At 39.2% G+C, this 22,671-nt stretch overlaps 1 protein-coding gene across 1 annotated transcript; it reads right to left on the bottom strand.

Moving 5' to 3' along the window:
• Nucleotides 1-264: 264 nt before the first annotated feature.
• grpel1 (GrpE-like 1, mitochondrial) lies at nucleotides 265-21,026 on the bottom strand. The gene is made up of 4 exons (XM_059964848.1): nucleotides 20,872-21,026; nucleotides 17,051-17,207; nucleotides 13,547-13,628; nucleotides 265-1,581 (listed from the first exon to the last, which is right to left on the bottom strand). Exons 1-4 carry the CDS (start codon nucleotides 20,949-20,951, stop codon nucleotides 1,232-1,234), a joined length of 669 nt encoding a protein of 222 aa, XP_059820831.1. The 5' UTR covers nucleotides 20,952-21,026; the 3' UTR covers nucleotides 265-1,231.
• Between the last annotated feature and the right edge of the window lie 1,645 nt (nucleotides 21,027-22,671).

Below are 22,671 nucleotides of genomic sequence, written 5' to 3'. Positions count from 1 at the left end.
CAATGCTACTCCCCACCTGTTTTACCTCCCTTCCTGCCCCTTTTGAACCATTTAAACTCCAGAACATCCAGCAGAACATATTCTAACTCATCCAACTGACTACTGTCCTTTCTATTGCCTGTCTCTACACAGTATCTACCTTTACACCAACTGCCCCATCACACCGTTCTCATGACCCTGCTAGTTTTAAATAGTCCACAAAATCTTCCAAAATATTAACTTATAGTGCCCTTCACCAACTTCAGACGTAATGACTCCAGTATCTTGAGTTTTGCTTTTTATTGAATATAACATGGTGTAATATACAATTGTGCAAGTCTCCATGAGATGAATTGAAAAAAAAAGGACTTTATTATTAAATTTATTTCATTCTTAATGTTAGAGACTGGATAAAGAAAGTATTATCGTATAACTTAATTAAAATTGAGTTTTACTCCCCCTTTCTCTCTCATGGACAAAAAACATATTCCTTTCAAACTGATAATTAAAATTTGCAATCCCAATTTAATCCAATATTTAGAATACATTCAAACCATTCTTAATTGGTCAATTTTATTTTAAATATTGCAGTACGTTCAATGAATGTACTAGCTTCTTGCAGATTCCACAACTGAAGAAAAACTATTCACATACAGAAATCTCAGGACATGTACGGAATAATTTTCACAATATCCAACAAAGGATAAATTGATTTTCCAAAAGAAGAATTTAAATAAATTCAATTTTGTACAGTGTACAATTCACAATTTTAAAGATGTAATACCCTTTAATCCAAGATTTGTAATATAAAGCCATACAAGTGAACACTTTGAAAAATGGACTATTTTCTTCCTGTCTGAAATGAAGATTGTTGTAACAAAAAAACCTGGATGTAAGTGTAATCAGGAGGGAAGAGTGAGATGAGGCCTGCTGCCAACAGATAATTGTCATTAAAGTAGCTCTGTGTAGGTACTGAATGCAAGTGGGCCATTGCAACATTTAAACTTGGGAGATGCTTAATAAATATCTGAATATTGATGATCAATACCGGAAACAGAAAAAGTAGTTAATTTTAAGTCAGCACACCTTTAATAGGGAAACCTTTTACATATCGCAGATCCTTATTCGTTGCAGAATTCAGTACCATTTTCAATACTTCAGAAACAGTCAGACATAAAAATCCATTAGTCAAAGAATCTGATCTATCATGGTCTTTCTGGAATTACTGTGCACCAGGCAGTCCTAATCACCATTATTCTATTCCTTTGACAACCCCAACTAAAGCTGGTCGTAGAGTGCGTCCATGGAGCTTATAGCCTATCTTGGACACGAGTGCCACAGAGCCTGGCTCCTTCCCTTCCACAGGACTATGGAAAAGAGCTTCATGCTCATAGGGATCAAACTTGGCTCCAATGGGATTCAGTCTGACAAGGCCATGCTTCGAAAACACTTTCTGAAGTTGCCCTTCTGTCATGACGAGACCTTCGTAGAGGTGCTTAAGGTGATGGTTCGCTTCAGTGATTTCCTCTTTGGGTACACTCTCTGTTGCTTTTTCAAGGACATCTGCCACCTCCAAAAGATCCTTGCAGAATCCTTGAATACCTAAGAAGAGGGTAAAATACAATCAAAACAGTGACAGTATCCCAGTTAAAGTACAGAAAAGGCTATAAAGCACCAGAAAGAGAATTGTAAAATAAATCCTAGATGAATTTCCTCTTGCTGTTAACAAAGGAAGCATTGTAAATTTATTAAAGTGGCAGTATCTATTATTCTGCTGTTGATTTTCCCATTTTAATTGCCAGGTAGCCAATCTTTTTAGTTTTTAAAAAAATAACCTGATTCCCTGAGATGTCTCATATCACAATCAGCATGGATGAATCAGTTGCATGTGCCAATTTGGGGAGAGAAAACTTTAATCTGTTTCTAATGTGAGGTGTGATGAGCAAACCAGGCTGAGATGGGGTCCAGAGTTGACCCCCACTGTGAACTATGCTGCTAACGAGAGAGAGAGAAGAGGAGGGGGGAGGCATCCTGCTGCAGATGCTGATAATGAGAAAGAGAAAGCGATTTAGTATTATGGCTTCTTCGATAATTGTATACGTTGCTCCAAGGACACTTTGCCTGCTTGTGTGGATTCCTGCTGTGACAACAAGGTGGGCAGCTGATGGATGGCTGGTACCCCATCAGGAGAGATAAAAAGCAAATCTTCTGAGATACAAGCAGACACACCATGGGACATTGAAAGAGCACTGTGTACCTATGCAAAAGTGGGGGTTTGGAGGATCGATTTGGGGGAATCGATCAGAGGCTCACAGTGTGTGAAGGCAGACCGTTGGGGGCTTGTGTGTGTCCATTCTCGCCTGGGTGACAAGCCTACCACTGAAGAACGGTCTGGCCTGGTATGGAGGGGTCACAGTTGGTGACCACAACAGGACAAGAAGACAATGGAAGGTTTGCCTGCAACTGCATCACTTCTCGCGCGCTCTCTCCCCAACTGTCCAACAGCAACTACCTCGACTTAAGCTAAACTGAACTCTGCACCATCTTAAGACTATTCATTTACCCCTAGACTTCGATAGAGCTTGGTTTTAATTCCCATTTTCACACCTGTATATATATCATTGCTAACCTGTTTTACACATATTTGCATTTTATAGTACTGTATTACTTAGTTTACTAATAAACACCATTAGTTAAAGTAATACCAGACTCCAACGTCTTATTCCATTTCTGCTGGTTCAGTAACCTGGTCACGGGGTACCTGAGAAATTGGGGCCTCAGTCCGGGATTCTGAACATCAAATTGAGGGGGCTGTTGAACTGATTGGGGTAAATTCCCTTATCTGATTTGGTTGCGTGGAAAACCAAAAACAGGAAAACAGCAGAAATGGATGTTGAGGGATTTCTGTCAAGACCAGACCACGCAGGTTTAAAGAATGCTAAAAAGGCTGAGTCGTGGGAAGTTGTGGAGACCTTGGAACTCAAGGAGGTTAAGAAAGGGATGACAAAGGCAGAAATACAAGAGAAGATAGCTGAATATTATGTCATGATGAGGACATTCAAAGCAGAGGTGTTAGAGCACTTTCCTGTAGGGAAAGGGGAGGTCCAGATACGCCTGGAAGAGATGCGGCTGGAGAGAATTAAGTTAGATGCAGAGGAAGCAGAAAGGCAGAGAGAGGAGGCAAAAAGACGGCGACCATTCCAGAGGGAAAGATGGCAACATGTAGATAGCGGGGCAGACCGTGGGGAGAAGTTTAATGTTAGTCAGGAGATTAGGTTGGTACATCTGTTTGAGGAGACGGACATTGATCGGTACTTCCTGCATTTTGAAAAAGTGGCCGCAAACCAGAAGTGGCCGCGAGATAAGGGGGCTGTGTTGTTACAGAGTGTACTTAAAGAAAAGGCTCAATGAGCGTATGCAGCATTGTCTGCGGAGGTTGCAGATGATTATGAGGAAGCAAAACAGGCTATACTTCAGGCTTATGAGTTGGTGCCCGAGGTGTATAGACAAAAGTTCAGGGACTCAAGAAAGCAGTGGAATCAGACGTTCACGGAGTTTGCATACGAGAAGCGTGTGTACTTTGACTGTTGGTGCGCTGCAGAAAGGATGGAGGAAGATTTTTACCACTTGAGGGAGTTTATCCTGACCAAAGAATTTAAAAGTTGTGATCCGGATAATACCCGGACATACCTGAATGAGAAGAAGATTAAGTCCATATCAGAATCTGCCAAGTTAGCAGATGAATACGCCTTAACCCATAAGGTAAAGTTTTCCCCAAGTAAGAGCTACCAGAGGGGTAGTGGGGATGGTAGAGAAAGCCCACCGGCTAAGTCAGAGAGTAAGCCAGGGACTAGTGGAAAGGGTAAGGAGGAGGAAAAGCAGACTGGAAGGAAGTTTCCTAGCTTTACGTGTTATAATTGTGGGAAAGCTGGTCACATAGCATCTAAGTGTCTAGCTCCAAAGAAAGAGACAGGAAAGGGAAAGGCGCCAACCCCAACTGCCTGCATTAAGCAGGCTGAAATGTCGCTAAAGGAGGAGGAGCCAAGCCGAGCTCAGGAGGGATGGGAGAAATTTCTTTTGACCGGGTTGGTATCTGTGAAGGAGGGATCAATCCCAGTGCCAGTGAGAATCTGGAGAAACACTGGGGCTTTTCAGTCCTTAATCCTAAGCAGTGTGTTGGATTTCAGTGCTGAGACTGAGACTGAGACGGGTGACGTGGTGATAGAAGGGATTGGAAAAGGGACAGAGGCAGTACCGTTGCATAAAATATTTTTGAAGTGTGAGTTGGTATCCAGACCAGTCACGATTGGGGTGCGGTCTCTACATTCCCGATACGTGATGTGGATGTCTTACTCGGGAATGGCCTGACAGGGGAGGGACGTGTTCCCAACAGTTCAGCTCACGAGTAAGCCTGTAAGTGCTGAGGACCCACCTACAGATTCTGAAGTTTATCCCACTTGCGCAGTAATCCGAAGCATGGCGAGAAGGGCTGCTGAAACAAACCCTAATGTAGCTGCGGCAGACGTTGATTTAGCTGAGACGTTTTTACCGTCCCTGTATCAAAAGGGGTTTGAGGAGACCGCCTTTATCTGTCGATGGAGTAGCACTAATTCTGTGCTGCTCTTAGTTTTCTCTCCCTCCCCCCAGCTGTAATTTTGAATTTGAAATTTTTAATTGCTGATTCTTGAAGGGGAGTAATATGTCTATGTCTACGAGAAGTGGGAAGAATCCGCATGAATCTACTGATAAAGGTAATGGAAAAGGAAAGATGCCGAAGGAAAGATCTGATGAAATGCCAACATGGACTCAAGATATCGTTCATACACTGAAATCAATTCAGGATCAGAATAAGGCAATTAAAGATCAACTGGAAAAGAATAATAATGAAATGAAGTTATTTCTGGGAAAACTTAAAGATGTGGAAACTCAAGTTACTAAACATGAAGAGGAATTGAAGTTAACTAAGCAAAAACTGTCTGAAACTACAACCCGTTTGGAAAAATACTGTAATAAGATTATTGACCTGGAAACCAGGTCTCGCTGAAACAACATACAAATCATTGGACTGCAAGAAGGAGCTGAAAATGGAGACTTAACGGTTTACTTTGGTAAGCTCATTCATGATCTATTTCTGACTATTTTATCACAGGGGTCTGCTATCGAAAGAGCGCACAGGCTGTCCACTTCGCAATTTAAAGACTCAACCAGACCAAGATTTATTTTGGTTTGTTTTCATCACTTTAAAATTAAAGATCAAATAATGCGACAGGCAAGAAAACAGAGAGTTTTCAAATTCAACGAGTCTGAGCTTCGTTTTTATGAAGATTATCTGAAAGAAGTAATGGAACAAACAGCAAGATTTGCTTTGGTAATGAAACAAGCATATGATAAGAAACTATTTCCCTCTTTGAGTTACCCGACAAGAATTAAAGTTTTTTCCTCCTAATTCTTCCCCACATACCCACACTGGATTTTGTCCAGGCGATACCTGTCACCGCCATCGACAGTACTACCGAATGATCTATCTGAAAAGCTGCTTGATTATCTGTATATTACTCACATTTCGAAAAGAAGATATATGAAGGCTATTTGGATATTTCATTGACAGATTAATAAAAGAAGAAAACCTGCTCATCATTACACCCTATTGGATTTTTTTTTTGGAAAGAAAATTTACGGATCAAGTTTGATTGTTTAAATGGTTAATTACATATTTGACTGAGAAAAGAGGATAAAAGGACTTGTTCCTTTTATCTAATATTTGGCTTGATTTTTTTTTGTTGTTTCTTGAATTACTGGTAGTTTTTTTCCTACCAATAGGGTTTCTTTATATATATCTGGGAGGGTTTAGTTACTATGATATTACTAATTAATATTTTCATAAATTTAGTTTGGTTAAGTATACTATTAACCTTTTTTATGTTTTATTATAGCGCCTTATAAACAAATTTAAAGTTTTCTTAGGGATTTAAAGCTAAACTTAAGATGGCGCTAGTTTTTCTCTCTAAGAGATTATATTATTTTGGTTCTTTTTTGTTTAATGTATGATGGAATGTAAACACTTTCCTTTGTCGAGACGTTACTGTCTTTCTTGCAAGGTCATTTTTTTTGTGTACTGTCTGGGGGGAGGGAGAGACGAGACCGACAGAGCAGCCCATGACTTCGCATCTATCTTAGTTAACTTGCCTTTTTTTCGGGCTTTTGGGAGGGTGGGTGGGTTTAGAGCTAGGTGTTTTTTCCCCATTGGGTGGTTCTGGAGCATGCATGTTTTCTATATGGCTGTATTCTTCATCACTGCCATTTTTGATAATCCCGTATTGGTATGTGTTCTGCGCATGTATAAAGTAAATTGGAATAAAATTATAGTATGGCAGTTAAACGGATTAATGTAATAAGTTGGAATGTACATGGTTGGAATCATCCTATTAAACGAAAAAAGACTTAAAATTATTAATCGATTCCAACCTGATATAATTTTTGCTCAGGAGACGCATATCAAGGCAGGAGATCAAAATAGATTTTTTCGCTGGTGGAATGGAATACAACTCCATGCTCCTTCTCAGAGCAAAACTAAGGGCGTGTCTATCTTTATTAAATCTAATATATTTACTCGAGGATACTGAATCAGATTCTAATGGTAGATTTTTAATTGTTAAAGGAGTGATTTGTAATAGAAAGGTTGTTTTGGTTAATTTGTATGGTCCTAATTTAGATGATCCTTTTCAAAAAAAAAATTTGCTTTACTGCCAGATTTAAATGAGTATATGTTGATAATGGGTGGGGATTTTAACTGTTGTTTAAATCCTATGATTGATAAGAGCTCAACTAATTAACGACTTTCAAATCGTTCTGCGTCAGTTATTAACTCCTTTTTGACCGATTTTGGGGTGATCGAATTATGGAGGCATTTACACCCTGATAAGAGAATATTCTTTTTTATCATGTTTATAAAAAAATATTCGAGGATTGATTATATTATAGTTGATCCCGTCTTTTGCCTAATGTTAAAAACTGTGAATATGACAATGTCATTTTTGGCCATCCATCATGGCGCATGTCTCAGACTTTATTGCAAAACTCTGACTTCATCAGTTTTATCGAAAGCCAGATAAAAGAATTTTTTCTTTCTAATGATATAGCAGGTATGTCTAAATTAATTATATGGGATACATTCAAAGCGTTTTTACGTGGTCAGATTATTTCTTATTCAACTAAAAAAACAGACTAAAGCAAAGTTAGGTAAAATTTCAAGACAAATTAAAGATTTAGATAATATCTATGCAACTTCCCCTAATATTGACTTATTTTAAAAAAAGGGTGGAACTTCAATCACAATATAACCTATTATTAAATCATCCAATTGAAGGTTATCTACTTAAGTTAAAGAATCAATTTTATATGTTTGGAGATAAAAATAATAAACTACTTGCATCTCCATTAAAATCAACTGGAGCCAAGAGGCAAATTTTGAAAATTCATAGAAAAGATGGTACCCTGGCTTGGGATTATGAAGAAATTAATAAGATTTTTCAAGATTCTTATACTGAACTTTCTAAATCTCAAAGTCCAGTAGACTCTTCTGAAATGAATGCTTTTTTACGAAAGATTGCTTTTCCTAAAATTTCTGCTGAGGATCAAAAGAACTCTTGATGCCCAAATTACTGAATCCGAAATTCATAAAGCTATTTTTTCAATGCAATCTGGTAAGGCCCTGGGACATGATGGTTATTCTGTAGAATTTTATAAAAAATTTGGAAAATTGCTTTCTCAATATATGTTGGAGATGTTTAAAGAATCTTTTGTGAAAAGTGATTTACCCTCCACTTTTTATGAAGCTTCTATTTCAATTCACAAAAAGGATAAAGATCCTACTGATTGTGCCTCATACAGACCTATTTCATTATTGAATGCTGATGCTAAGATTCTCTCAAAGGTAATGGCCAATCAGTTGGAGAATACATTGGGTGAAATCATTTTTAAAGATCAAACAGGCTTTATAAAGGGTCGTTATTCTTTCTCAAATGTTTGGAGATTATTTAACATTATATATTCGCCTTCTTCTAAAACTCCACAATGCGTTATATCCTTGGTTGCTGAAAAAGCATTTGATCGAGTTGAATGCAAATATTTATTTAATGTTTTAGAAAAATTTGGTTTTGGTATTAATTTTAATAATTGGATTAAAATTATATATAAAGCTTCTATTGCTACTGTTGTCACTAATAACTGTAGGTCTCCTTTTTTTCAGCTTTCACGGGGGCAAGACACGGTTGTCCATTAAGTCCTTTGTTATTCAACTTAGTATTAGAACCTCTTGCTATTGCTCTTCGTGAAGCCAAAAATATTCATGGGATTTTTGTGAATGAGACCATGCACAAGATCTCTCTTTACGCTGATGATTTATTGGTATATATATATATATATATATATATATATATATCTAAGCCTGAAGAATCTATTCCTGCTTTGCTAAAATTATTTGATAAATTTGGAGACTTTTCAGGATATAAACTTTAGTAGGTTAATTACTTCCTTTAAATGAATCTGTCTCTATATATAATAATATTCCTTTTAAAGTTACAGATTCTTTTAGATATTTAGGTGTTATAATTACTAAAAAAAATAAGGATCTTTATAAAGCCAATTTCCCTCCTTTAGTGGACTCTATGAAGTATTCCTTTAGTAGATGGAGCCCACTTACATTTTCACTTGTTGGTCGTATTCATGTATTTAAAATGATTTTACCAAAATTTTTATATTTTTTTCAGAATATTCCTATCTTTTTGACTAAGAAGTTTTTTGATCGGATTGATTCTATTATTCTATCTTTTATTTGGGATAATAAAAGACCAAGAATTGGTAAATGTCACTTGCAAAAGTTGAAAAAGGACGTAAGTCTTGCTTTGCCTAATCTAAGAATGTATTATTGGGCTGTTAATTTGCAGTATATGTCCTTTTGGTTACATAGGGATAATAGGAATGATCGGCCAATTTGGGTTGACCTGGAACTAAGAGCCGTGAAACAGTTTTATTTAACTTCGGTTATTAGGAGTTGCTCTACCTATATAATAAGCTAAAGTTGCTAATTTAATTCTATATCCTGTGGTTAAGCACCCTTTACAAATTTGGATCCAGTTCCGCAATTTTTTTTAATCTTAAAAAATTTAAACTTTGCAGTACAATTTATCGTAATTACTTTTTTAAACCTTCTTGGAATGATCCAATTTTTTTACTTTGGAAAAATAAAGGTATTAATTCTTTTTTGGATTTATTTAAAGAAGGCAGATTGATGTCTTTTGAACAATTAGTCGATAAGTATTCTCTCTCATATTCACACTTTTTACAATATCTTCAAGTTAGACATTTTTAACAAAAATATTTAAGTAATTTTCCTTACATATTGGAGGCTGACTTGTTCGATACTATTATGAATATGAACCCCTCGTTGAAAGGTTCTGTTGGAAGAATTTATAATTTATTATTACAATGGGATAAGGGTCCCTTACTTAAGATTAAACAGGATTGGGAGAAGGAGCTCAATTTGACTTTTATATGGGAGGATTGGACACGGATTCTGAAGCTGGTTAACTCTTCTTCGATCCGTGCTAGTCATGCACTGATTCAATTTAAAATTGTACATCGTTACCATTTGATGAAGGAGAGACTTTCTAAAATACTTCCCAGTGTTGACAAGTACTGTGATAGATGTAAAACTGAGATAGCTACACTGACACGTATGTTCTGGTCATGTTCTATATTAAAACAGTTTTGGAAGTCAGTCTTTTCGACAATTTCTAAAGCCCTCAGAATCAATTTACAACCTAATAAATTGACTGTGCTTTTTGGAATAATTCCTCAAAATATCCATGGTATTTCTGTGTCTGACCAACATGTTATTGCGTTCGTTTGTTACATTGATAACTAGGAGGGCCATCTTGTTGAAATGGAAGGATATATCAGCTCCTACTTTGTCACAATGGTTCTCTCAAGTGATGCTGTGACTTAGCTTTAAGAAAATTAGAAGTCGAACCTTTGAACCTTTATTTGATTTTGAGAAGAGATGGGGCTCATTTGCTCATTATTATCATTTCAGTTAACTAATAGATTTCCTCCACGATCTAAATATAAATTTTTTTGATATATCTTTTTTCCTTGTTGGCGGTTTGATGTTTATTTTTAGAAGCTTTTTGTATGACACATGGCTCTGGCGTTGTACCTCCAATGGGTTTCTTTTTTCCTCACTTTTCTTGCTTAGTAGGGTTTTTTTTATTCACAATTTTCAATCCTTAAGATAATTTCCTCTTTTATGAGGCATTGTAAGTGTTTTTATTTCGATGTACTTGTGCTACTTTTGGATAATAACAATAAAAAAATTTGAAAAGAAAGAAGGGGTTAAAGGACAGTGAAGTTGAGGAGATAAAGAGGGGCAAGATGGATTTACCATTATCGAGGAAAGAATTTGTGAGGGAACAGAGGAAAGATGAGGAACTTGTGGCTTTGAAGGAGACAGCTCTCTTGGAGGAGGGAATTAAAAAGGAACCAGTGGGATTCTACATTAAAGAGGGAGTATTAATGAGAAAGTGGAGACCGGCTACAGTGCCTACAGATGAGGATTGGGCGATTGTACACCAGGTGGTAGTTCTGAAGGTTTATTGGGACGAAATATTGAACCTGGCCCACAAGACACCCCTAGGTGGACATTTTGGAGTAAGGAAAACAATAGATAGGGTTATGAGAGAATTCTACTGGCCAAATATGAGGAAGGACATTATTGATTATAGTAAGAGGAGTCACATGTCAGGTGGTAGGAAAGCCGAATCAGGTCATTCCTAAGGCACCTCTTCAGCCGTTACCTGCCTTTGGGGAACCTTTCTCCCGAGTCATCGCAGATTGTGTGGGTCCCTTGCCTAGGACCACGGCTGGGCATCAGTATGTACTGACTATTATGTGTGCTGCCTCTAGATTCCTGGAGGCTGTACCTCTGGGGAGCATAAAAACTCACACGGTGGTAAAGGCACTTGTTAAGTTTTTCACTATGGTAGGATTGCCTAAAGAGATTCAGTCTGATCAGGGGAGTACATTCCAACGGATGATGCCTGAGATGGGAGTTAAACATATTTTGTCCTCTGCATACCACCTGGAGTCCCAAGGGGCTTTGGAGCGGTTTCACTCGACTGAAAAACACGATAAAAACCTACTGCCAGGAGAATATTAGAGACTGGAATGATGGATTACCCCGCCTGCTGTCCGCAGTGAGGGACACGGTTCAGGGGTCGCTGGGGTTCAGCACATTTGAGCTTGTTTTCGGTCATAGGCCCAAGGGACCTCTGTCCCTATTTAAAGAGAAATGGTTTAACCTGACAGTGCATGTCAATGTGATTGACTATGTTTTGAAATTCCATGAGAGGCTTATTAAGAAATGTGACCTTGCAAAGAGAAATCTCCAAGACTCCCAAGTCAAAATGAAGCAGTGGTATGACAAATGAGCATGAGAACAGGTGTTTCAGGTTGGTGATAAGGTCCTGGTTTTATTTCCCTTGGTGACCAACCCCTGCAGGCGAGATTCCAAAGTTCATACAAGGTAATTAAGAAGATAGATTCTTTGAATTATGTTATTGAAACCCCTAATCGGCGCAAACCAACTCAATTAGTTCATATTAATATGTTGAAAGCTTATCATGATCCTAAGGCCACACCAGTCACAGTGCTGTCATGAAAACAAATGAGTGCTGATGAGGGGCAAGAGCATTTTGAAAAGATAAATATAGTACCCACCAGATTAGAGAACTTTGTTGTTTTGACCAACTTTGCTCATAAGGTCTGTCATTTGAAGTCTGAGCAGAGAGAACAGCTGACAAAACTAATTAACTGGCATACAGATTTATGTCCAGATGTACCTCGGAGATGTACGGTCGCAGTACATGATGTTATTGTTAATGCAGCCCAGCCTATTAAGCAACATCCCTATAGGATGAATTTAGAAAAGAGCAAGCTAGTGGAAAAAGAAATTGAACATATGCTAGCTACAGGTATTATCAGGCGATCTACCTTGAACTAGGCATCTCCATGTGTGGTTGGCCCGAAGCCTGATGGTAGTGCAAGGTTTTGTACAGATTACAGGAAAGTGAATGCCATCACAAAGACTGATGCTTATCCTATCCCAAGGGTGGGTGATTGCATTGATAGAGTGGGAAAGGCTAAGTACATCACGAAGACTGACTTACTAAAAGGGTATTGGTGTGTTCCTTTAACTGACAGGGCTCGAGAAATTTCAGCATTTGTCACACCATCAGGGTTCTATGAGTATAATGTCTTGCCTTTTGGAATGGAAAATGTTCCAGGGACATTTCAAAGGATGATTGACTCAGTGATTAAAGGGTTAAAGAACACAGGGGCTTACATTGACGACTTAGTGGTCTGGAGTGATACATGGGACGAGCACCTTGTGACTGTGGAGGAACTGTTTAAATGGCTGCCTGAAGCCAATCTCACAGTGAATCTCGCCAAAAGTGAGTTTGGCCACACTACAGTCACATAGCTGGGGTATGTGGTAGGACAGGGGCAGCTGGCTCCTGTGCAGGCTATTTCTGCAGTTCCTGTCCCGACTGATAAGAGAGCTCTGAGAAGGTTTCTGGGAATGGTGGGGTACTATGGAAGTTTTGTAAGAACTTTGCAGATAATGCCCTCCCTCTTACAAAAGAACAAAAAATTTGTGTGGAGTGACCTTTGCCAACAAGCCTTCGAGAGGCTGAAAACTATTTTGTGCTACTATCCTGTGTTAAAAGCGCCTGACTTTTCAAAACCCTTCTCCCTAGACACCCAGTGGCTTATTTCTCTAGGAAGTTTAATGTGCACCAGAGAAACTGAACTGAACTCTACTCCTAGACTTCGATAGAGCTTGGTTTTGATTCATATTTTCACATTTCTGTATATATCAGTGCTAACCTGTTTTATATATATTTGCATTTTATAGTACTGTATTACTTAGTTTACTAATAAACACCATTAGTTACAGTAATACCAGACTCCAACGTATTATTCCATTTCTGCTGGTTCAGTAACCCAGTCACAGGGTACGTGACACTAAGAAGCATAACACCAAACCAGAATGTTGGAGTTTTCGGAGTACGGTGATTGATTATGAATCTAATAATGCAATTTACATTGTACTTTTGAAATTTTACCAAAATTGTAACTTTTTAAACATTTTATTTCTTAATGTCATAGACAATCAAAAGTCCTTAATAACTTTGAGTTGACAGTACAAAACAATGTCTCTCCCCAATGCCTCAGCAAATAGGACTGGAACAATATTTACAAGCAATATTGAAAGATCTATTAATGGCGAGTCAGTACCTCTTCCACATGTCAGCAAGTTCAGATGTATTATAGTTAAAGGATATCCATCCCCTACAGGAAATACCCATGCCGAGTAACGTCAGGTTGATTAATCCAAACTATAGGCACACACGTAACCGAGGTACTTGTCAGGCCAGTACAATAATTATTCCACAATTCCCAATAACAATCTGCAAGTGAAATTACTACATAATCTGTGATCTCTTACCATACAACTTAGCTTCTTCAACAAGCTTTTGACTTCTTTGACGCAAGTTTTCAGTATCTGCCAGTGCTCTTTTATATTTGTCCTAAAAAAGAATCCACACATTTAACCTCAAATAGACATAAATCTGCAATTTTTTTTATACCAGTGGTACAGTAGCATAGTTCCAAGCACGCCACTTTTTTAGTACCAGTGACATGGGTTCAATTCCTGCTGCTGCCTGTAAAGAGTTTGTGCATTCTCCCCATGACCGACTGCATGGGTTTCCTGGGGTGTTCCCGATTCCTCCCACAGCCCGAAGACGTACTGGTTGGTTGATATAATTGGTCCTGTGGTTAGACAAGGGTTAAGTCGGAAGTTGCCGGGCAGCGCAACTCGAAGGGTCAGAAGGGGGATATTACGCACTGTATCTCAATAAATAAATAAGCCATTTCTATTACTTACTATCCACAGAATTTTACATCATAATTCCCAATTAAATCAACAATTACCTGAATTACAATAACCAATCAGAAACAATGATATGGGTACAATCTACCCCGAACACTCTGAGGTAGAAAAATAAAATGTTCATCTTGACCATTGTTTTGAAATTGTGTGCTGGTATAGCGCGCGCGCACACACACACGCAATCAGAATTGTATTTGGCTGGTATCAAACTGTCTGATGAAATTCCCTTTCTAAACTCCTATCTGGAGAGCTTCTAGCAGAATAAGTTACTGGAGTTCAAATGAAATGAGAGGAAATGGGGAAACAATTAATAGATCATATCACTACTTTGGAATAAACATACATATGCAAAAATAAAGCCAGCTTCTGCACTTACAATAGAGATTTTAGAAAGAAATAACAGTCCTAAAGCAAAACAACCCAACTGCATTATGAAAGAATATAGCACAGCCAGATTTTCTGGGATGCCTAGGCTTTTGTCCAGTACTTCCCATCAATACGTCCACGCCTTGCAACAAATTCTGAGACTTTGCATACAGTTGAGGGGTTATGTGTAAATCTAAGCTAATTGGCAAGGCTTGTCACTCACACACACAACCTTGTATACGCTTAAAATGATTGAAAGAAACAAGTAAGTGCTTTTCATAATTATTGCATTCATTTGAATCTCAAGTTACCTTGGGAAAATAGTAACCGAGTATGCTTAACCAATAATTAAAGTGAAGTTGCCAAGAGTATGCTATAGTTAAAACACTTACACAAACTTCAAGGAGACTTGTGGAGATTTCGGGGAGGGAGATGATGTTATTCCAAGAGCCCATCATATTAAGAAATGCGAGTTGTTTTAATGAACATAAAGGTGTATAGGCTAGGCTCCCCATAAAATATCCAAAATGAAGGTGATGATAAAATACCCGACAGGTTTTTAAAAACCATTGTAGACCAAAAATGAGGTGCCAGAAGACTGAAGAATTGCAAATGTGGTTCCTTTATTCAAGGGTAGCAGGGATATACCAAATTATTACAGACCAGAAATTCCTGTTAGCAGTGGGGAAGATTTTTGAAAAACATTGAGCAATCTAGAGATAGGAGTTAACTAAGGACAGCCTAATTTAACGGAATTCTTCAAAGATTTGGCTAGGTGTAAAGGTAAAGACAACACTTGATGTAGAATTCATGAACATTTGACATAGTTTCCTCCATAGAAGTCAGGTTTGTGCCCATGGAATCTAATACAAATTGAATCCAAAACTGGAGACAGATAATGATGTTGGTAGTTGTTTTTGTGCTTGGAAGTCTATGACCAACATCCAAGTCATTATTATAAATAACATTGTTCATGACACATATTAAAAGTCATTATTATATACAAGTTATTATGCGTGACAGAGCACAAATACTACAATGGGAATGGGATTCCAATGACTTAGGATACTGGTAGGATGATTCAAAACTCAGGAACAAATCCAAAGCCGTAAATAAATTAACAAAGATCAAAGCTTAATGAGTAATTGAAAAGTTGTCCATCTTATTACAATTACTACACGTTGATGTACAGATTGCAACATATGAGTGTGATGAAACAGCTTTTACAGAAATGTGATTCTAGGTTTACACCATAGTGTAAAAAAAGAAAGGGAAAAAGAAGTGGACTGGAGTTATTAATCAAGAAAGGCAGCAGAGCAATGCTTAGCCTTGATATAAATACACTGAGTAGTGACAAGAATCCTTGTGGGTTGGAATCATGCATAGCAGAGAAAAGAGTACACATATGGGAGTAGTCTCTAAACCTACCACCTCTCAATAGAACATTAAAGCCCAGTACAGGTCCTTTGGCCCACAGAGTTGTGCCAACCTTTTAACCTACTCTAAGATCAATCTACTCCTTCCCTCCTACAAAACCCTCTATTTTCCTATCATCTATATGCTTATCCATACAGCTAAGTTTCCCTAGATCTCATGCCTCCTGACTTCCTGAATAAACTTACCTCGTCGAATGCCTTACTTAAAATTGACATACACCACATCCACTGCTCTACTTTCAAATTGTTTGATCACAACCTCAAAGAATTCAATCAGGTTCATGGGGCACAACCTGGCCCCTCACAAAGCCATGCTGACTAAACATAATGGGACGTAAATACTGTCTCTAAAATTCCTCTCCATTAGTTTGCCCACTACTGATGTAAGAGTCACTGATCTATAATCCCCAGGCCTTTCCTTACTCCTTTTCCTGAACAATGAAATAACATTTGCCTCTCTCCAACCATGTGGTACTATCTCTATGGCCAGTGAGGACTCAGACACCATTGCCAAAGGCAAAGCCACCTCTTCCCTCGCTTGAGGTAAATCCCATCTGGCCCAGGGACTTACCTATTCTAATGTTTTTCAGAAGTTCCAGCACATCCCCTTTTGAAACATTGACTTATTTTAAATATCGGCCTGTTTGTCACTGTCTTCACAAACATCTAGGTGCCTCTCACTGATAAAATAATCATCAAGGACCTTCACTACCTCCTTAGAGTCCAGGTAGGTTTCCACTGTTATCCTTGATTGTCCCTACCCTCACCCTAGTCATTCTCCTGTTTACACCTTAGGGTTTTCCTCAGTCCTATTTGCCAAGCCCCCTTCTAGCTCTAAGTTGCACCCTAAGCTCCTTCACGGCTATTTTACAGTTCTCAAGAGCCCTGTCTGATTAGTTACATGAAGAAAAATGAAATAACTTTCGGAGCAGTACAAAAGAGATTCACCAGGCTAATCCTTGGGACAAGAGGTGTTCTACCAAGTCAAACTAATTAATTTGGGCTGATATTTCTTGGAGTTTAGAAAAAATGAGTAACCTTATTCAAACACACAAGATACTAAGGGGATTCCACAGGGTAGATGTCTTCTCTAGTGGAACAGTCTAGAATAAGAGGACGGAACTACAAGAGAGTGGTTACTTAAAACTGAGGTATACGTTGGTAAAGATTGTTTAAGGATTTGAGCCCATTTTGCATGGTAGAAATATAACTAAAACATCAATGAAAAGTTTGAATATTGCCATTTGATGCTTACTGTAAGATCCTTGAGTTGCTCCTCTAGCTTAGCCTTTTCTTCTATCAGCGTTTTCTCTGTTGAGCTTAGTTCCCCTTTGTCTTCATTCTGAGGATTGCTCTGGTCATCTTCATAGCTTTGTTTTGTGTTTTTTTGCTGTGTAGCAGTGCAGAATAACCTAGAGAATGTGTTCATTTCAGTTCATTAAATAAAACAGAAATTCAAACAGACATTACTCACTTTAATCCACAAATAAAGCTTGAACATTAGTAAAAAGCTGTTTACATCAATGACATTAAACAGAACTAATGTAGAACCTCACATCATTTTTGTAGAATGTATTGTTTGTTCATATAGTCATCAGATTTGTTAAGTTAACGGACAAAGTAAGAGGATACAGGCTGGCAATAAATTACAGACGAGACCTCACTTTGTTGAATAGCTTTCACCTCATTTTTAAAGACAATGACACAGACCAGTACCAAATCAAGAGCACACACAACCCAATTAAAGTACTACTTAAAAACATTATTTCTACCAAAATGAGATTATTCACAATGAAAACTAATTACCTTAGTAAAGATTAAAGATAGTTATTAATGAATATGATATAGTTGGGATCACAGAGACATGGCTCCAGGGTGACCAAGGATGGGAGCTCAACATCCAGGGATATTCAATATTCAGGAGGGATAGACAGGAAAGAAAAGGAGGTGGGGTAGCATTGCTGGTTAGAGAGGAGATTAACGCAATAGAAAGGAAGGACATTAGCCTGGAGGATGTGGAATCGATATGGGTAGAGCTGCATAACATTAAGGGGCAGAAAATGCTGGTGGGAGTTGTGTACAGGCCACCTAACAGTAGTAGTGAGGTTGGGGATGGCATTAAACAGGAAATTAGAAATGCGAGCAATAAAGGAACAGTAGTTATAATGGGTGACTTCAATCTACATATAGATTAGGTGAACCAAATTGGTAAGAGTGCTGAGGAAGAGGATTTCCTGGAATGTATGTGGGATGGTTTTCTGAACCAACATGTCGTGGAACCAAGTAGAGAGCAGGCCATTCTAGATTGGGTATTGAGCAATGAGGAAGGGTTAGTTAGCAATCTTGTTGTGTGAGGCCCCTTGGGTAAGAGTGACTATAATATGGTGGAATTCTTCATTAAGATGGAGAGTGACATAGTTAATTCAGAAACAAAGGTTCTGAACTTAAAGAAGGGTAACTTTGAAGGTATGAGACGTGAATTAGCTAAGATAGACTGGCAAATGATACTTAAAAGGGTTGACGGTAGATATGCAATGGCAAGCATTTAAAGATCGCATGGATGAACTGCAACAATTGTTCATCCCAGTTTGGCAAAAGAATAAACCAGGGAAGGTAGTGCACCTGTGGCTGACAAGGGAAATTAGGGATAGTATCAAGTCCAAAGAAGAAACATAAAAATTAGCAAAAAAAAGCGGCACACCAGAGGACTGGGAGAAATTCAGAGACCAGCAGAGGAGGACAAAGGGCTTAATTAGGAAAGGGAAAAAAGATTATGAGAGAAAGCTGGCAGGGAACATAAAAACTGACTGTAAAAGCTTTTATAGATACGTGAAAAGAAAAAGATTGGTCAAGACAAATGTAGGTCATTTACAGTCAGAAACAGGTGAATTGATCATAGGGAACAAAGACATGGCAGACCCATTGAATAACTACTTTGGTTCTGTCTTCACTAAGGAGGACATAAATAATCTTCCGGAAATAGTAAGGGACTGAGGGTCTAGTGAGATGGTGGAACTGAAGGAAATACATGTTAGTAGGGAAGTGGTGTTAGGAAAATTGAAGGGATTAAAGGCAGATAAATCCCCAGGGCCAGATGGTCTACATCCCAGAGTGTTTAAGGAAGTAGCCCAAGAAATAAGTGGATGCATTAGTAATAATTTTTCAAAACTCCTTAGATTCTGGATTAGTTCCTGAGGATTGGAGGGTGGCTAATGTAACCCCACTTTTTAAAAAAGGGAGAGAGAAACCGGGGAATTATGGACCGGTTAGTCTGACATCAGTGGTGGGGAAAATGCTACAGTCGGTTATCAAAGATGTGATAACAGCACATTTGGAAAGAGGTGAAATCATCGGACAAAGTCAGCATGGATTTGTGAAAGGAAAATCATGTCTGACGAATCTTATAGAATTTTTTGAAGATGTAACTAGTAGCGTGGATAGGGGAGAGCCAGTGGATGTGGTATATTTAGATTTTCAAAAGGCTTTTGACAAGGTCCCACACAGATTAGTGTGCAAACTTAAAGCACACGGTATTGGGGGTATGGTATTGATGTGGATAGAGAATTGGTTGGCAGACAGGAAGCAAAGAGTGGGAGTAAACGGGACCTTTTCAGAATGGCAGGTAGTGACTAGTGGGGTACCGCAAGGTTCAGTGCTGGGATCCCAGTTGTTTACAATATATATTAATAATTTAGACGAGGGAATTAAATGCAGCATCTCCAAGTTTGCGGATGACACGAAACTGCGCGGCGGTGTTTGCTGTGAGGAGGATGCTAAGAGGATGCAGGGTGACTTGGATAGGTTAGGTGAGTGGGCAAATTCATGGCAGATGCAATTTAATGTAGATAAATGTGAGGTTATCCACTTTGGTTGCAAGAACAGGGAAACAGATTATTATTTGAACAATGGCCGATTAGGAAAAGGGGAGATGCAACGAGACCTGGGTGTCATTGTACATCAGTCATTGAAGGTGAGCATGCAGGTACAGCAGGCAGTGAAAAAGGCAAATGGTGTGCTAGCATTCATAGCAAAAGGAATTGTGTACAGGAGCAGGGAGGTTCTACTGCAGTTGTACAAGGCCTTGGTGAGACTTCACCTAGAATATTGTGTGCAGTTTTGTGCCCTAATCTGAGGAAGTACATTCTTGCCATTGAGGGAGTACAGAGAAGGTTCACCAGATTGATTCCTGGGATGGCAGCACTTTCACATGAAGAAAGACTGGATCGACTAGGCTTATACTCACTGGAATTTAGAAGATTGAGGGGGGATCTTATTGAAACATATAAAATTCTAAAGGGATTGGACAGGCTAGATGCAGGAAGATTGTTTCCGATGTTGGGGAAGTCCAGAACAAGGGGTCACAGTTTAAGGATAAAGGGGAACCCTTTTGGGACCGAGATGAGGAAAAACTTCTTCACACAGAGAGTGGTGAATCTGTGGAATTCTCTGCCACAGGAAACAGTTGAGGCCGGTTCATTGGCTATATTTAAGAGGAAGTTAGATATGGCCCCTGTGGCTAAAGGGATCAGGGGGTATGGAGAGAAAGCAGGTACAGGGTTCTGAGTTGGATGATCAGCCACGATCATACTGAATGGCGGTGCAGGCTCGAAGGGCCCAATGGCCTACTGCTGTGCCTATTTTCTATGTTTCTATTAATAGTTTAAGTGAATAGAAACAAAGAAAATAAATTTTCTCTTACGATGGGCTAACATGATGGCCTTTCAGAAACAACTAACTGTAAATAATTTTTTGAAAATCAGATGGATTACAAGCTGGTTTAGTAATATGCTGCCAATTGCCAAAACAGTGACGGAGCAGCAGCTATACTGATGCAATATTAAGCAACCCCGAAGGCATACGAAGGTAGCAACGATTCAGTTTGAACCGGGGGTACGAGACTGAAATCAAAGGCCGGTATCCCAGAAATGAAGCGGAAAGAAAAGGACAAGGTCGGAAGCAGGCGGCTTGGATGGTGGGATTCGTGGGCAGGCCGGCAATAATCACCCATGTGTAAATGCGACTGAGAAAGGGCTCCATGGCCCGAACAACCCCGCTGCCCTCACCCCGCTGCCCCACCTGCCGCCGGGCCGGGCCAACAGGAAGCGGCCGCCACTCCGCAGCGCTCGCGTGCCCCAGCACCAGGTCGCCATGGCCATCGCTCCGCACGCTCTCCAACGTAACCACGCACGCAACTCGCTCCAGCTAATCAGGAACGTCCTTCCTATGACGCGTAACGATCGACGTGCAAAGTTCATTTCGAATTCGGGCAGGCGGGGGTAATCGAGAGTTGATCATGCGGTGGATTAATCGGAAAGCCGAGCGATCGCTTCGGCAAACGCCTGTAACTTTTTCCCGTTTATAGCCCGTGTCACGTACTAACCAGTGGGTACCGATTACACATTGGAAACGATTCCTCCGACCTCCGCGATCAATGCATTACATCCAATTCCATTGCAACATGCACTTTGTGATCGGAAGCTTTTCATAAGACAAAACAAAGACCAATATTATCTCAAAATGATCAACAATAAACATTTCGATATGCATATTTTAAAAGTTAAAATACATTAATCTCGATCTGATTATGTGCCAAACGGGCAAAAATCAAGACATTTTAGAGCAATACAGTTGTACAATATCAGAACTCATTTGGTACATTTCAGCATCCTGTGAACATTAAAATGAGACGAATATTTACAAGGTCAATATCAAGTTAATTATTTGTCACTAACATAAATACACAGGATATTCAATGTAGTCAAAATTAGAGATTTTGTAGTACAGTGCATTACAGGTCGAGAACAAATAGAAGTTGCTGGAATCTACAGCAATAAATAATCTGCTGGAAGATCTCAGCAGGTCAAGCAGCCTCTGTGGGAAGAGAGGGATTGTCCACATTTCAGGTAAAAACGTCAACAGACGTTGACCTGCTCTGTCCCTCCAGCAGATTGGTGATGTTAACAAACTTAAACTAACATATTATTCACAATTATTGACTAGCAATGATAATTCAATGCTGAGTTACTATAAAGGAACCCTTTCAATTATATAGAGAGCAGTCATGACAGGCCAGTAGTTTAAAAAGGTGCACTGGCTTAAATCAGTTTGGCTGCCTTGTTCTATAAGGCAACAACTTCTATGTAATTGTTGCACATATTCCTCCCATGCCTGAGCTGTGCGGAAAAGGCAGATCAAACTGTAATAAGGTTTAGAATTTACTGCTGCTTGTGGAACAAGCAAAGCTTCTTTGAGCTGGTTATGCACGTGCGAGTTCCATACATCAACAGTGTAAGTGATCCTTTCTATCACTGTGTACAGGTAACCCTGTGTTAATGCAGGGCACCGATTGTTATACTACCAGAGTCCAAACACACTCTACTGTATTCTTAAAAAAGATATCATTGGGGTTGTGCATTGTTGTGCCAGTATTAAGCACAGTCACCAGCAACAGCACTGAACTTCTTACTATAGAGAGATCTCTGGGGGTGTTGGAAGAAACATGGAGCAGGTGTCACCAGTTCCCCAGTCACTTCGCCAGCCAGAGAGCAGCCCCAAGCTCCATGTTCCATCCTTTCTACACGGGCACTCACTGCACATTGCCTCAGTTTAGACTGATCCCTCAGCGATGAGATTGCCTTGAGTACTTCAGTGTTGCAGTCGTGTTAGTAGGTCTAATCCCTCAACCCGTTCCCAGCACGGCAATGTGGAGATGGACAGGGCTTTGCACTAAGTTCCTGCTCAATGGAAGTCTCTTTATAATGCTGCAATGACTCCATTTGGCACTGATTCCACTCACACTCTTTCGCCCGAAACATCCTGAGTACCTCGTGAGAAACCAGCCTATGTGTTTAAGCTGAACAAACAGATCATTCAATT

The sequence above is a fragment of the Hypanus sabinus genome, chromosome 3, assembly GCF_030144855.1.
Source record: "Hypanus sabinus isolate sHypSab1 chromosome 3, sHypSab1.hap1, whole genome shotgun sequence".
NCBI classification, from domain to species: Eukaryota; Metazoa; Chordata; class Chondrichthyes; order Myliobatiformes; family Dasyatidae; genus Hypanus; species Hypanus sabinus.
Note: the sequence above shows the minus strand (reverse complement) of the source record. Positions and strands in the feature narration are given on the sequence as shown.